This window comes from Podarcis raffonei, chromosome 5 (genome assembly GCF_027172205.1).
Source record: "Podarcis raffonei isolate rPodRaf1 chromosome 5, rPodRaf1.pri, whole genome shotgun sequence".
Lineage (NCBI taxonomy): Eukaryota > Metazoa > Chordata > Lepidosauria > Squamata > Lacertidae > Podarcis > Podarcis raffonei.
The window spans coordinates 19,789,224-19,806,361 of record NC_070606.1 but is presented as its reverse complement, the minus strand read 5'-3'; the positions used below and the strand labels follow the sequence as shown (position 1 = coordinate 19,806,361).

Genomic DNA, 17,138 nt, shown 5'->3' with positions numbered 1-17,138 from the left:
AACCAGCATGGACAGTGATTGGAGAAATTTAGTCCAAAAGTATCTGGAAGGTCACATGTTCTCCATCCCAATGCTACATTATAGCTCTGTCATGGCAGAGGTAGAAAAATTCCCAACATCTTTCATTTATTTGTTAATTAACAGCATTTATATATACACCACATAATGCAAGTTATCTGTGTCCTCTGCAGAACAAATACAGCTATTTAAAATACAATGTAAAAACCCTTACTGTAAAAATCTGTGTAAAACAGTGCATAATGACCGTGTGCCCATTTTTTTCTCATATGGCAGTGTTGAGATCCTTAATGTGGTACCAGATTTCACAATGTACACTAGCTGTCTGCCAACTATTGATGAGTCAGACACCCTTTTATACTGCCGTTGCCTTGGGAAATGCTCCCTTTCCGAGAACCAAGGTCAGTTGTCAGATTGACAATCGTTGCACTGTGAGCATTATCATCCTACATGAGGGAGGTTATTGCACAACTGCGTTGTGTTGCAGGTCATAGGTATTGGTTTCTAGCATCCATCATGTTGGGTGCGAAAAGAACAACAATGAAAAGTTTGTTTTTGTATGGCTTATAATGATGAAGGTAGTATTTACTGAGATCTGTTAAAGCAGATATACTTGGAGTGGATTTTCTTTTTGGCAACTGTTGAGAGAATGTACTTCCTCAAACTTCTGATCACCTCCCTTACCCCTATCTGTTGCTCACCAGTATACTGTGAGTCTCGTTTCTGCTTCTCCGTGGCTGATTCCATGGTTTGCAATCTGATCAGAGTACAGTGGTGCCCCGCAAGACGAATGCCTCGCAAGACGAAAAACTCGCTAGACGAAAGGGTTTTCCGTTTTTTGAGTCGTTCCGCAAGACGAATTTCCCTATGGGCTTGCTTCGCAAGACGAAACGTCTTGCGAGTTTGTTTCCTTTTTCTTTAAGCCGCTAATAGCCGTGCTTCGCAAGACGAAAAAACCGCAAGACGAAGAGACTCACGGAACGGATTAATTTCGTCTTGCGAGGCACCACTGTAGTTACCGTAATTTAATATTGACAGCAGTAGTCTGATTAAACTATTTCCACTTCCACTAGGTTCATTTTAATAAAACCAAGAGTCTAAGTTTTATTGTTTGAATTGAAAAGCACGTGCTTTATTCATGCAGTTACATAACTTCTTTCACCTGCAGTGAAATGCCAGAGTTGGATTTAAGGATTCCAGAGGTTTGCTTGCTAGCTTCTCAGTAAACTATGGCCCCATTCTGGTGAAGATTAAAAATTTCTGTAAGGATTCTATGAACCACAGTAGGTGTTTTCTTTTTGTACTGAATTTTTCTTACACCTGGCCAATAAAACTTTTAAAGGGGGAATTACAAAAGCCCAATATTTGATCTTCTGAGATTGACTCCTTATATTTGTGTGACATGGACTAACTTTCGCAGAATCCCGATGAATCCCATACTGAGCAGAGAAGCATAAAATTTGGTAACATATATTTCAATAACAAATAAGAAAGGGGGATACAAGGCTTGTAATCAATCACATGGCAAAAAATAATATTTAAAATATAAATTATGCACACAATGTTAAAATGTATCCAGTGAAATATTAAGTTTAAAATTAAGCACTCTTTTTTAAAAAGTACAAATGTGAGTTGTTGCATTCACAGTTCCTGGGAAGTAGAACAATTCTTGATATTGGAGCATAGTAACATGTCCTTATTATAAATTGTTTTGTTTGTAAATATCAGGACGTTGTCCTCGGGGTCGTTTGAGATTGTTCACTTGAAGAGTTACTAAGAATTCCAAATACTGGCATACTTCACTGGATTCATTTTAACATTGTGTGCATCATTTATATTTTAAATATTATTATTTTTTGCCATGTGGTTGATTACAAGCCTTTTGTTTGACTTACTATACCTTAATTTTTCAGCAATAGCTATGGACCAGATTTGACCCTTACAATATGCTTGTAAAGGATGAGCATAGTTTGACAGGGTACGGTACTTGCCTGCTCCTTCTGGTCATCTTTCATTTTTATTCATGGATATGCAAAAACATGCCTAGTCTCCAGTACTTTTATTTCTCTGGAAAAGGAAATTAACCCTGTAAAAGACTGCCCTGAAACTTCCTATTTTCTTGGAAAAGGGGAGACCACAAAGCAGCATACTGTTAGATTTTTATTAGCAGCAAAACACCAATGTGAAATTGATGCATATGTCAAACCGCATTTTGCAGTTGTAAATGAACATCAGTAATGCACAAATTTGGCTTTGATAACCACAGCACTTACCGCCCCCCCCAAAAAAAACACCCCTTAGCACTTGCAACTGCTGTGAGTTTTACTGCTTCTGACAAATCTGGCAACACAAGCTTTTAACAAAAGAAGATGCAGCATGGCATATCCATGTGAATTTTCATCTCCTTGGGCAGTTTTTCTGGTGATGTGAAAGGCAACGGAAGCCTTATAAACTGGATCATTTCCCATCTTAATCAAACTTCCTTTGACTCCCCAAAGCTAATTGGAGTCCTGTTTGGTGCTCAGTTTGGTGCACTGAGATGTGGATAAGCAAACATTTGCCATACTGCTGAACTCAGGCCTTTGTCAGGAGGAGTGGAGAGAAGGTGTTACCAGCAGCAATAGAAGTGGTGTGGAAGAGAAGGTGGAAGGGGAAATCTGTGCTTAATTGATAATGGAAATTCCCAGCAGGCAACTAGGAAGAGATGCTTACTGATGCTGTTTCTGAGAAGGTGCAGCGAAAAATATGTATAGAAAAATAGCTGCACCTTTTCTAAATTAATCTCAAAAATCTTAGGTAAGCAGGTCCAACTACATCTTGCATTGTACCAAAGTACTTCAGTTGGAAGCCTTATCTAATATATAAGATTAAGCACCTGCCTTAAGCATTATAGAAATGCTTGAGTTTTAAAATCTAGTTTGACCAGTGTTAGAAACTAAGATATAAAAGCTAGGAGCTAAATGGCACCTTAAACCTAGGTTATGGGCACAACAACAGAATGTCTAGGCACATTTTTTTTAATAACAAGAATACAAAGCTGAAAATGAATGAACTGCTACTAAAATGTTATGTTTGTTTTTCACATGATCTAGTCCTTCCCCTGCCCACCTCTCTAATATTCGGAAGAGGGTCTCTTCTCCTGTCTTCAGAGAGTAGCTGGAAGTGGGGAGGCAGAAAAAGGTCCTTTCCTTCCACTCTGCAGTTTTGATCTGAAATCTCAGCTGCAGTACTGTGCCCAGAGCTCAGAAACTGCTCACGCTAATGAAAGAAATTCCCTGTCACAAAATGCGCCTAGAACAATGGGAGTTTCGAACACTGAGCTTGACTAGGCTTTTATTCTTTTAAACAATCTATTTTTTGTGTGTGCAGAGGCTATACAATAGCAATTTTGTTTGGTTATCAATGTTTTGCAAGTTCCCATTAATTCACTGAAAAATTGCAGTGCAAGACTTGTAAGAAGTGCTTTATCAAAAGGAGGAATGGGAAGCTTCTAGCAGTTGTAATATGATGGGGGTGTTAATGCCGTCTAGACATAGTGAGATGCAAATGAAAGAGAGCTGATCCTTGCAGAAATTGTAATAATAGAGTATGACTCTTAGATTTTGGCCTTATGCAGCTGTTTTGATGTATGGCTTCCTGCAACAGAGAGAAGTTTCATCAACTTTGCCAATGAGGAGACGCAAAATGGCTCCTTAAACCAAGGTTGCGGTCGCCAAAACAGATTGTCTAGTTGCCAGTTGGGGGCAAGACGGCTCTAAAGTCTTATTTTTCAATTGATGGACTGACTGTGATTGATTCTCAGTTAAACATCGGGCTAGTTCAGATGACAACCTTGAGCTAGGTTAAGAGCTTTGAGAGGTTAAAGCAGAAAAGTTACCGTATTTTTTGCTCTATAAGACTCACTTTTTCTCTCCTAAAAAGTAAGGGGAAATGTGTATGCGTCTTATGGAGCGAATGCAGGCTGCACAGCTATACCAGAAGCCAGAACAGCAAGAGGGATCGCTGCTTTCGCTGCACAGCGATCCCTCTTCTTGTTCTGGCTTCTGAGATTCAGACTATTTTCTCTCTCGTTTTCCTCCTCCAAAAACTAGGTGCGTCTTGTGGTCTGGTGCATCTTATAGAGCGAAAAATACGGTACTTGATCCAGGGACAGTCCAAATATATTGTGGCCTATTCCGACCTGTTTTTCTTAATGGTGACTGCTCCTGCTCAGGCTGCACAGAAAAAGCAATTTGGTTCCAGAATTCATTCCGAATGTGCAGATAAAATATAACTGATAGAATTCCACAGGACGGGGCATTAGTGTGTGAAAGCAGTCCAGTTCCAATGCTTCCCAGGTGGTGGAGATGTCAGGCACCATCCTTGTGCCCAGGCACCTTCACTTGGTCGCAAGGGGTTGGAAGCCAGGTGCAAAATGCACCTGACACATTTCGAACACTGCTTCTCTGTCATGGCATCCAAGCTGCGCAATTTCCTGCTGTGGAAGATCTGACTGCTTCCTGCCATTGTGGCATTTACATGCCAAGTAAAGACTGTTTTATATCAGGGGTATGTGATGGGTCAGAGAGTGCCTTTAGCACAATCAGCTCTTCTTGTTTTTGTTGTCAGTCTCAATTCAGCTGTTGATTACTGAAGAGCCCAAAGTTGGCTACTTGTCCTGGAGCCAGATTCAATCCCACTGGCATTGGCAAGGGAGGGAGGGAGCTAGAGCATAGTCAACCTGAGCAGTTTGTTGGCGGAACTGGCCAGGGAAGAGGGAGGACTTGTTTTCTCTCGCTGAGAGCATTTCCCTTTGCCGCCTTAGTGTAGGATAGGCAGGAGGCGGCTCAGTAAACCGTCACTCATTACCATGACATCCTGAGCCTTTTTATGTAACACTACATTATTCTTGCCCACTGTGCCATTTGTTGGCATGTGATGGGTTACAGCCTTGCCTCATTTGGCCTTTCTGCTGAAGGATTGGTCATCCTTTCCCATTTAAGTAGTCTTGCATTGGACAAAGTACTTGTTGCTGTCTTTGTTCCAAATAATTACAGTGACCAGTGCTGTTGACTTTTTTCTTTTGCGGTACGACCATTTGAGGTTAACGAGACAGAAGGAAGGAGAGAAGCCCTTTCGTTTAATTACTTTCGGATTCGTGTGCTAATCTCTTTCCTCCGTTTTCCCTGTTGCCAGTTGATCTCCCATATGGGTATTTCTTGTTTTTGTGGCACCAGCTGCTTCTGTGGAGGTCTGCCAGGCCCCGATATGCCTGGTGGCTGTCATCTGGCTGCACTGATGAGAAAGGATACACAGTTTTAATGGTTGGCATTCCTTTTTCAGTCTGTGGTTCAAGTCAGGCATCAGGCCAGGGACCGTGGCTATATGGAGGATCTTTCCCTCTGAAGAGACCTGCAGTCCTGAGGGAAATAATGTTTAAAAAACACACACACCAAAAACCATCAAGCTTTTAACTATCCAGCAGCCTGGAGGAGTGGGAGTGGGTGAATAGACACAGCCACAATGGGGTATTGAAAATTTGGAGTTTGTGGAGGTAGTTGGGATTGCCACTGCAGTGCAATTCTGTATCTTAGGGAAAGGGGTGGGAAAAATTTACACCTTCTTAGGATACTCTCAAGCTTTTAGGGATGCTTGAGGAAAGCTGTACATGTCTTCCCTTTTTTCGCTTTATGAACAGGTACACCCTTGTATAGATTGAAAAGGAGAATGGCACTTCTGGGTTTCATTTCCTTTTGGTAAAAATGGTGTCACTCATATGCGTGGGAATATGTACAGATGGATGAATGTATTTGGGGACCAGTTGCAGACATTTTGTGTTTGGTGAGGGAGCATGGGTGAACCAGAGTCCTGTTCCAGCTAAATTCCCCTGCCTGGTTGCTGGGAGGAGAGGGTTGTAGCACATTTCTGCTCTCCCTAACCTCCTCCTTTGAGCCTGTTCGATCTCCCCAGTCCTCCAATTTCTGTAAGGAGTTACTTCCAAGAGCTGGAAAAAGACTGTTGTTCTGCACCTTGATTGCCTATCTCCAGCCTTTCTCTAGCCAAGTAGCCCATCTCTCACTCACTGCCCCTTGGTTGTTTGTAGGTCATGTCATTTTAGGGCGTGGAGCTTAATTTTTGTGAATTTCTTCAGTGAGGGGTCTTAAAATATAGTTTTGGGTGTGAGGGATTTTTGTGATTGGATAACATTTAGCTGGGTAAGTCTATGTTTGATGCTTTCTGAAAACCAAAGAATTGCAATTTTACCTTCTGAAAATGTCAGGTAATGCTAAATAAAACTTAATAATGATATATACTATAACTGCAACAGCTTGAAAATCATTTTTCATGATTTCTGTGCAATTTTACACACATTTTACTTAGCGAACAAAACTAAATTATATGAATTGTATCTGTCATGTTGCAACTTCTTAGTGCCCCTCATTTTTGAAATTTGAAAGATGAAAAATTCAATGCGCCCCAGTTTCGGCCCCCAGGACAATCACCTGACTGGCTTGTGATTGTTTTGGCACTGCCAGCTGTTAGTTAAGGCCCACCTGGATCAGAATTCTTTAAAAAGTGTGCTGTTGTCACACAAAATCCCTCAACTGACCTTTTATGCTATACATAAAGCCAAAAGACTGTAAGTAGCTATAATAGGATAGGATGTAATAGATACTTGTTTATTTTATTATTTCTCTTTTATATTTTGAATAAATGTGGCAGAATTTCACTGTTGGGGTCCTGGGTGCATTTGTATGGAAACTTGCAGGATTATTCCAGCTTCCAATGTTCCTAGTTCCTTAGTTTATGCTAAGTAGGTGCATGGGTGTATTTGTGTCCAAGGCTGGATGCTATCTCCGCTTCAGAGCTCTCTCCTGTCCAAGATTAGGAGTATAAAGGGGAGTGGTGGCAGCCGACTTAGTCTTCAGTTTGACTGGCCTACCTAAACTGGTAGTCATGGAATGAAGGGAACAAAAAGCCCTTTATCCTCACCCCATCATTTCTGCTATTTGCCATAGGTGACAAGGTGAGAAGCTGTTTTAGAGAAAGGGGGATTGGGAGATGGTAGGAAAACTTTTAAGGTTGCTTGTGCTTGCTAACTGCATATCCCATGTAAATTAAGCAACACTTTTTTTTTAATCTGTAAATTTTTATCTTCCCCACCCCCCACAGGATCGACTTACAGCGTACTGTCCATAATGCCATCAGACTCTGAAAGCAGCAGTTCTCTCAGCAGTACTGGTAAGAACCGTGCTTGTGCCTTAGGTGTTGTGGTTGTTTGCTTTGAGTGCATGTTGATTGTGAACAAATCTACCTTCTTGTTCATAATACACACAGGTGAAATAGCCGAGAACTCTGTTGGAAGTGCAGTCCTTGTTCTTGCACAACTAGGAGTGGTGATTCTGCACATTGTATTTGTTTGAGGGAGGGTAAGGGGAAGATCTGTTTTACACTTCCAGGATTGTGTTAAGGCATGACTAAACTGCTTCTGGAACAACAGAACACCATGACGGAAACCAGAGCACACAAAAACCCCGTTTACCGTCCCACCACAGCAGTACCTATTTATCTACTTGCACTGGTGTGCTTTCAAACTGTTAGGTTGGCAGAAGCTGGCACAGAGCAACAGGAGCACACCCTGTCGCGTGGATTTGAACCGCCAACTTTCTGATCGGCAAGCCCAAGAGGCTCAGTGGTTTAGACCATAGCACCACCCGCGCTATATTGTAAACCCACCCAAGCACCAAAAACATGAGGCTTTGGACGAACTTGGTAGCAGTTGAACTATGCCCTGCTGCTTAGTGGTTCACAAAGAGCATTGGCCTGGTTTACCGTGCCTTTTTCTAAGTTTTACTCTGTTGCATCATGTGCTTTTTTCAGATGCCAGTGAGATGTGAAAAGCGATTCTTTTACTTTTATGCATATATCTTCCCCCACAGTTGTGCACCTCACCCCTGACCCTTGCATAAGTAGTTTTTTAATCGCATCATTCTGATAGAAATGGCAGGAACAAGGACACTTGTTTTGCATTTAGGAGCCAAGGTCACACAAGGAGATACCTTTCTTTAGAAGCAAGAACCCCTGCAACTCTTTCCAAGGTTCTCTGATGCCCGCCAGCCCATATGGCCTTGCACTTCCTTTGCTAGCCATGTGTTGTAACTGCAGGCACCTCTCCATAGGGATACAAGGTTGAGGCAGCAGACACCGCAAATGCCCATGAACTGTAATCACAGTGGAACAGATTACAGTCACAGAAGCTCAGGTTACAAGTTGGCTGCATTTTTCCAGTGGAAGAGGGCCTTAAATACAATCTGTCACGCGGAAATTGGTCTTCCGAACAATGGTGGTCCTTTTTTCATGTGTTCCACCTCAAGCACACCTGGTGCAACTCACAAAGCCCTTGAGTTGCATCGGGTGTGCTTGAGACAACAACAGTTGTATTTGTGCTGTTGCGAGGAATTCCATCCAAGGGGTTGAATAATAGTGAGACTGGAGAAGCCAGTGCCTTTCCAGCAGAATTTGGAGAAACTACTTGAAGCATCCGTTGTGTTGAGCTATTTCAATTGCTTTGGTTTGATTTGCTCATTGCATACAGCTGAAAGTATGTAAATTTTGATAATAAAACTGCTTTGCAATGGGGGTTGAATAAATTCGATTGCAACTGTAGTTTCAGATTTGCCAGGTTTGTGACAAGGGTTGTCTTGAAAATGATGGTCCCATTGTATATGTCATGAGAGAATGCCAAATCATATAAAAGTGGCTAGAGGATCTAGTCCTTGTCGAAATTTCAAATTATGCATAATTTGCTCCATTATAGCTATACTTCAGAGTGAGTGGTACCAAGCATCCAGTGTAAAAAATGGGGCTGTTTCCCACCCAATGAGTTGCAATTACTTCCCATGCTTCCAAGATCATATATAAAGCCAGTTCTTTTGACAATATATTTATATTGGCATCATCAAAATATTTAGTAACATTAAATTTGGACAAAAAACAATAGTTTCTTCAGTAATTATCAAAATTCCAAAAATCTTGCACTAACTGACATTCCCAACATAAATGATACGTACAAAGTTTATTGCAATCCTCCACCCAAAATTAGGTGATATAGAAGAAAGCATTTTTGACATGTGCAAAGAAGTGCAGTACCATCTGTGTAGTACAGGCAACCCCTGATTTGTTTGGAGGTTGAATTTTGTGTCATTGCACGCAATGGAGGAGTGTGTATAAGCCTGCCACGCCCCCTTTTCTTGCTGCTTCTGGGTTCACAGCAATACATGCATGCACCATAACCAGCAATCTTTCCATCGATGCTGAGCTGGACAAGTGTAATGTCAAAATAGCTTTGGCAAGGGCCCACCTCCACAGAAGGGTATAGGAGAATGTGATACGAAGATGAAGGTCTACGAAGCCTGCATGTTAGGCACACTGCATTATGGAAGTGAGTCGTGGGCAACTTGCAGCCATCAGGAGAGATGCCTCAATGCCTTCCACATCTGTGTCAGGAGGACTTCCAGTAGCGCATGGCAGGATAGAATGTCAAACAAAGATGTTTCCCAAGTCCATATTCCCAGCATGTTCGCACTCCTGTCTTAGCGATGTCTATGCTGGCTTTGCCATGTCCACAGAATGGAAGATGGCAGGATTCCCAAGGATGTGCTCTATGGGGAGCTGGCTTCAGTCACCAGGCCAATTGGCAGACCATCTCTGTGTTACACAGATGTCTGCAAATGTGACACAAAGGCTAGTGACGTTAACCACACCGTGTGGGAATCCCTTGCAGATGACCGAAGTTCCTGGAGACAGGCCATCAAATTGTGCATCCATAGCAGTGACAAGGAGAAATGGCCGCTGGATGGGAGGAGAAGAAACAACACAGTGGTGCACAATCACACATCTTCATCTGCCCCAGCTGCAACAAAACATGTCTCTCCCGCATCAGTCTCTATACCTACAGCAGACGCTGCAACTGCCAACAGTTTTTTCTTGGAGGTTGCCAAGTTGGAGGACACTGCCCTCTTTGTCCCCAGCCACCATATCTATATCTCCTTTTTTATCCCCAAAGTTCATGGACATTGTGTGTATAGTACATTGGACACAATACCATGTTGATGAGACACATCCCTGTTAGATGAGTGAGCCTACTTTGGTGACTAGAGTGGAAACTGGCTACCTGGAAGCAAGCCTGAAAAAGTGACCCACATACTGATTGGTTCTCAGGGCTGAGTGTGGAAGCAAAAATTGAATTGTGAAGCACTTATTTAAGCTGACAAAACAAGCTGCACTTGGCGGCAGTTGTAATAAATATGTTATGACAAATCCAGTTTGTCTGAAAAGAGGTGCGTTACCGAAAGGTGGGGGAATAATTTAGAAAACGGAGCTTCGGTCTCCAGGCCCAAGCGTGTTGGAAGGAATTGGATTGGCTGGAGCGAAGGATGGAAATGCTGTGGCATGAAGCAGTCAGTCAGGTGGAAAAAAGAAGACGGAGCTTAAGCCCAGGTCACTTCCTTCACACTGAAGTGAGCTGTCAGATGAAATAAAAAGCCTTTTAGCATTCAGCTAGAAATGTCCTCTGTAAGGAAAGAGATGAGTGTTGCAAATCTTCCCCATCCCCTGAAGCTAGAGGGCTACTTGAAGCATATGCCAAGTCACACTTGACAATGCTAGGAAACCTTTTGTGGTAATGAAAAACTCAGGCTCCCTCTTAAATTGAGCAGAGAGAATCTGTTTCTGGGGGACATTTTAATGAAGAGAAGGGCTGTGGGACTTATTTCAGAATTTCCTCCCATGGAAAAGGCAGAATTTGAATCCCTTTGGCTCTGGTTTGTTTGTTTTATTGCTTTTGTCACCATTAGCTCTTCAGCTTGCTCCACAATGCTCCAGTTGTCAGCATTTGCTTTTTTAATAATCTCCAGATAGCCTAGGATTAAGTAGAAAATCAGTGTAAGAGGAATAGGTAGCTGAAGACAGAATACTGTGCCCAGAGAGTAGGCCCTAAGATTTTATTCTTTATAAGAAATTTAGGATGTATGACCTCTTACTGGATTGGTATACAAAAGACGAAGAGGTGAAGGAGGCCATGATAAAATGGGCCATAGATATTGGTTACAACATTGACTTTGTAAAGTGGCAAGAATTGTGGAATGTAAATATGAAATTCACGGCGTGTACGGCACTAAGGGAGAACCTCTGGAAGATGATTTATAGGTGGTATCTCACACCAGTGAAATTGGCTAAGATTTACAAACTGAAGATTAAGAAATGCTGGAAATGTGGAGAGGGGGGATGATGAGTTCTATCATATGTGGTGGACATGCAGTAAAGTAAAAGGCTTTTGGGAACTGATTTACAATGAACTTAAAAAATTTTTTAAATATACTTTCCCCAAAAAGCCTGGAGCTTTCCTGTTAGGAATAGTTGGCAAGGAAATCAAAAAAGAGGACAAAAATCTGTTTCTATATGCCACAACGGCCGCTAGAACTATGTTAGCCCAAAGCTGGAAAACGGAATTAATACCTACTATAAATGACTGGCAGATCAAGATGATAAATTATACTGAACTAGCTAGAATAACAGGAAGACTAAGATGACCAGAAGTTTCATGAAAATTGGAACAAATATCTGATGTATATAAGAGACAAATATAGAACTTGGATGACTTTGGCAGGGTTAGAATAACTCGTAACAGTGTTTGGCAAATATGTAAAGGAGATAAAACACGTAACTTCAGAAATTATCTGATACTTACCAATGAAGTGAAGGGAAGTCCGAGGCTCGGCGGAGCCCAAAATAACTGTGTACTATATATATGATTTTTGTAACAGCTATGTTATATGCAACTTATGTAATCTAGACTGTATATATGTATAATCAGTGGAAAACTAATAAAAATTTATAATGCAAAGAAATTTTACCGCTCTGTTATTTTGATAATCTTTGGGAGTCATTCAGGTGGCACTCAGTGGTATTCAAGCTACATGGCCTAGAAACTTGAATTCAGTTCTCAATACATTGTGTTTAGATAACGGATTTTAGGGGATAACAAATCAACAAAACAATTGTTGGTGGAAGCATTGTGGATAGCACCCTAGATGTGTGCACTTGATCACAAGTCTGTCTTTATTGCAGCCATGCATGGCCCTGGCAAATTTATCAGTCTTTTCCTTTGGAATAGCTTGTTCACTTGTCCACCTTTTCTGGCAAACAGATTGCTTTTTTTTTTTTTTTAATGCTCTTTTGTCTAACCCCCTAATTCTGTGCTTGTTTGTGTTTGGCAACAGGTACAACGGGTAAACCATCATCACCACCCCCTGCAGTCATTGATGTGAGGCAGATGAATGAGAAACTGGAGACCATTTTGTTTCAGCTCCGCCAGGTTACCCGTGAGAGGGATGAGTTGAGGAAGCGTCTTGCACTGTCGTCTCCTGGGTCAACCTTTGATGACTGCAGGTAAAAGACTGAACGGTCACATGAGGGTAAATTCCCAGGTCTAAAGCATGTGCACTTGAGCATGGGTCTTTGGCTCTTTTCCAAGGCACAGCTGTTTGAGTTGGGTGGGGGGCAGCTAAGGATGCCTAGTATGGCTCAGTCAGAGAGCATGAGACGCTTAATCTCAGGGTTGTGGTTTACAGCCCTGTGTTTGGCAAAAGATTCCTGCATTGCAGGGGGTTGAACTAGATGACCCTAGATGACTGTACCAGTCTTTGTTAACTAGTGATGTTATCTTTGCAAATTATTTAAACCACCAGTGGCCAACTCTGTTCCATGTGGGTACAGAGTATGCTTAATACATCATTTTTGTTTCATATAAACTAACCTTTGGGGGAGGGGTGCGTGTTTTCTTTCACCTTAATACTTAAAATGTTTGATGTGTATTCATGTGAATGTTGTGTTAAGGTCATGCTCAGCTGAAGTCTATCTTTGTGGTAGGCCTAGCCCCAAGCCAAACCATGATTATGAAAGGCTGAAGATTCAGTGCATGAAGGCAATGTCCGATCTGCAGTCTCTACAGAACCAACACACCAAAACGCTAAAAAGATGTGAAGAATCTGCTAAGGAGGCTGATTTCTATCAGTAAGTAAAGGCACACAGCATATGCACCGAGATGTATTTTGGTTTCCTCCTACCATTACTATGTGTCAGTTAAGCTGCCTTAGATTTTAATGTTCAAAGGTCCTTCATCGTAGTTTTCTTATCTCCAGCTTCAGTCAACTTTTAAAATGCCATCATTTTAACATCAATAAAGAGATAATGTTCAAAGCTTTTGGCTGCAGATTTAGGATTAGTTTAAAAAAATATCTTTGAAGATGGAGAGCCAGTTTCTGAAAATTATGGTGGGGAGTATAAGCTTAGCTTGGTGTGGATGACCTTCTCATCATACATTGATCATACTTGTCCCCTGCTTCCCCCTTTCAGAACCCTGCTTTCACTAGTTCCAAGTTGGAGTCCAGTGCAGTAAATAACACTGCTAAGGAGGATTCTCTTAAGGACAACTAGACATCAAAAAAATGCATACCACCAGGCAACAGTGCAAATCTGGTGGTTTCTAATGGTGGATATTTCTTAATTTTTTAACTTCTTTATCAAATTGGAGGAGATGACACCACACGTAGTAATTTCTGTGTTTGATAGTCTATATAATGGTGGTGACTAAACTATGATCCTCCAGAGAGTCTTGGAATACAACTGATGTTTGGCATGCTGGCTGGGCTGATGGGGAGCCCAACAACATCTAGAGAGACACAGCTGTATAGAATTAATAAACCCCTCTGAGTCCAGAGGATTTGCTGTATTTGCTGTATTTTATGGGGATGTTTACTTGATAAAGCAACGTTGCTGTTCCGTGTTTTCTGAAATTGCTTTTTAATTGTCGTTGGAGCATTTTTACGAGCGCTTCCTGTGTACGTTTCTAATATCTGAACAGTACACTGCACAGTCGTCTGCTGAGTGACCAGTCACAGCTGAAGGAGGACATGGACACTTTGAAGCGGAAGAACAGCCAGTTGGTACGAGAGCACAATCACCTCCAGCAGTCATGTGAGGAAATGAAGAGACTTCATGATGAGGATCTGAAGGAGATAACAGACCTGCGCAGTCAGCAGCAGCAGGTAGCCTCTGCCTCATTTATTTTCTATTCTCTTTCCACCCCCACTTATTTCTCAAGTGTTTGTTTGGGCACTGCAGGAGAGTGTCTCTTCCATTCCATTTCTTTAACATGCAGTGCTTATTCTTTTCCTTAATTTCGATAGATTTCCTTAATTTCCATACCCCCCCTATTACTACAAGGAGCAGTTTACTTTCGATTATAACAAAGACCTAGTTGTGTAAATTAGAAATGCTGCCATTTTCTATCTCATTAATTTCTAGTAAAGTAGGCTGCTCAAATTGCACTTCAGCTGCTCTTAATTTCAGAGATGAGAAGGATGGTGGGAGCTGTAACCCAACAATATCAAGAGCAGGGGTCCTCAAACTTTTTAAACGGGCCCGGTTCACTGTCCCTCAGACACTGTTGGGGGCCGGACTATATTTTGAAAAAAATAATAATGAACCAATTCCTAGGCACACTGCACATACCTAGGCTCCCTTGTGCTCTTGGCAAGGAGATGTATCGGTCCCTTGCATCCTTGCCAGAGGATCTGAGCCAGAATAGACAGGTGCAATTTTTGCGCTCCCATGGGTCTGCGCCTTTTACTGGGGCCAACCCCTGGGTACGCCACTGCTTTTTAGGCAATATAAAGGGGAAGGATTGGTCTCATTGGTTCCCAGAGGTAGGAGATGGGGGCATAAAGAGCTCATTGACCTGTGCAAGTCCCACAAGCTCTTCTGTCCCATTCATTCACTGTTTTTGCTAGGCATCTGAAATGTGAATGTGAACATGTTAGTAGTGTGTGAAACTGCCCAAGCTGAACGTCCTGAAAGCACATGATGGGGTTAATACTTAGGTCCAGAACCCCAAATTATCCTCCTGTATCCTATATCCTCCTGTTTAGGGAAGCTTTTAATGTTTAATAGGTTATTGTATTTTAGTGTTCTGTTGGAAGCTGCCCAGAGTGGCTGGGGAAACCCAGCCACATGGGCGGGGTATAAATAATAAATTATTATTATTATAGGAGTCAGCTCCTAGGAGCCGAGGTCCCTTTGCCACAACCTATAAAATATTTGAGGGAGCCTACCCCCATTTAATGGGCATTGACGTTCAAATGCTGTGTATGTGTGTGTGCTTGTGATCTTGTGATTGATTATGCTGGGTGTAGCTTCCCTGACACCAACCCCAATATTTCAAGTTGGCACCCCTGTTCTGAATCCAAAGGAAACCACCTTTTGCACAGGACTGAGCTCTGGCTTTGCAACCTGACCCTTGTAGAGAAAGGGGGACAAGGATAGTGAGGGGTCTCTCTAATTTGCTTCCATTGCTGAAGCGTGCAAAGTGGAGAGAACTGAACATCCTGGCCAGAGATGGGGAGCAACTCAGGCAGAGTGCATGTAGCCTCTTCCACCTGGGCAAGGAACACGGGGCGCATTAGGGCCCTGCGGGAAAGCGCTTCAAGTGGAAATGGCACTGGATCCAATGTTCATTTTCAAAAGAGACCCCAAGTATAATTGCAGGGAGGTACATTGGGTTAATTCGCAACAGATATGTTAAGACAATAATGGTGGGTGCGCACTGGAAAAACAGCTTAGTTAAAACTCCTCAGTATTTTGGATAGGAAGGTTGAGCATGGAGATCCAAGATTTGCTAGGTCATTCACCACCTGGAACAGGAAACGCACTTGGACAGCTGTTACAAAGCAGGTGAGATACTTCACTGCCTCCGCCATCATGGATCCCATCTCCTTTCTTCTTCCTTTTTGGAATTTATGCCATAATTGTTCAGCTTGGACTTTGGTGGAGAACCACTTCCACTCCAGTCACCTACCTTTTCTGTTTCAACTACCACAGGGCCTTCTGTAAACCAGGGGAAACTGTGTTCACTAAGTGGTAGGAGTGAAAATAATAATAATAATAATAATAATAATAATAATAATAATAATAATGCTTCTATCTTTGTGCATGAGCATAGGCTGCTGCTGATCCTACTCTCTATGCAGGGTGCTGGTTTTTACTCCAGGCCAGGCTTTTGCTAGTGAATGCTTCTTATGGAAAGCGTTGTGAAAAATCTTTGTTGAGAGCTTTTAAATAAAAATACTAATAAGAAACACTATGAACTAAAGGGCCAAAATCTGGTGCATCGGTTCTGGTGCTTTGGCAAAAGAGATGATAGTCAAACTTTGGTTTTCGAACATAATCCATTCTGGAAGACTGTTTGACTTCCGAAACGTTTGACAACCGAGGAGCAAAGAGCAGTCGACAAAGTCAATGGAGGGAAGAAGAAAAAAACCTCTCCAGAAGCCCTTCAGCTTTCGAAAATCGTTCAAAAAGTGGAGCAGTTACTTCTGGGTTTCCGGCATTCAGGAGCCAAAATGTATGATAACAGAGGCGTTTGGGAGCCGAAGTTTGACTGTACCAATCTTAACCTGGGGCCCCCATCATTTATTTTCCTGTTTGCTTTCATCACAGACGATAGCAAAAGAAAGAATCTGCGGCTTCTCTTCTCAGTATGTTGAAGTGAATTGCGTTGGTCTGGAACAGGAGCTATGAGTGTGCATCCATGCGTTTGTTACTGGATTAGTCTCATTCCGAATGACGTGGGGGTGGGAGGCAAACAGCAACATGTGCCAATCTTTGTAGGTGCATTGAGCTTGGTGTCTTTTCAGCTTGTTCAAAAGGCACAAGGAGCCTGATGGCTTAAAAGGACAGAAAGTTGGGATCAGATTACTTCCACTGACAGAGATGGCCACTGATTCTCCCGTGTAGCAGCTGACTAACTTGTAAGTCTCTTCCTGCTTGCTGTTGCCATGGTGGCACCCTTTGGCCCAGCTCGGATTATTTACTCTTCTTCCCATCAAGGATTTGAGTGGGAAAATTCCCTCCTTGTTAAATTTTCTCTCCTCTTCTACCACCATTATGCTCATGCCTCGACTTTTATTTATTTCCGTTAAAGGGCAAGCAGTTGAAAACGCAAACGTTTTCAGAGATGGCTTAGCCTTCGTTTTCTATTTGTTTATTAAGGAGTTTCAGCAGAATTATTTCAAAGGGGCACA

The 17,138-nt window shown here is 42.1% G+C and overlaps 1 protein-coding gene across 12 annotated transcripts in view; it reads left to right on the top strand.

Moving 5' to 3' along the window:
- LOC128413724 (disks large homolog 5-like) overlaps positions 1-17,138 on the top strand; it is a 117,255-nt gene that overhangs the window by 37,307 nt on the left and 62,810 nt on the right. For 11 of the 12 annotated variants that reach the window (XR_008330415.1, XR_008330414.1, XM_053388102.1 and 8 more), the window contains exons 2-5: positions 7,171-7,239; positions 12,279-12,447; positions 12,928-13,071; positions 13,922-14,105. Coding sequence is in view for 9 of the 12 variants with exons in the window: in XM_053388102.1 (XP_053244077.1) it covers positions 7,171-7,239; positions 12,279-12,447; positions 12,928-13,071; positions 13,922-14,105 (566 nt within the window). In the remaining 3 variants the exon portion in view is untranslated. Of the gene's footprint in view, positions 1-7,170; positions 7,240-12,278; positions 12,448-12,927; positions 13,072-13,921; positions 14,106-16,258; positions 16,866-17,138 lie in introns of those variants that run through there. The other variant, XM_053388111.1, reaches the window with a different exon arrangement.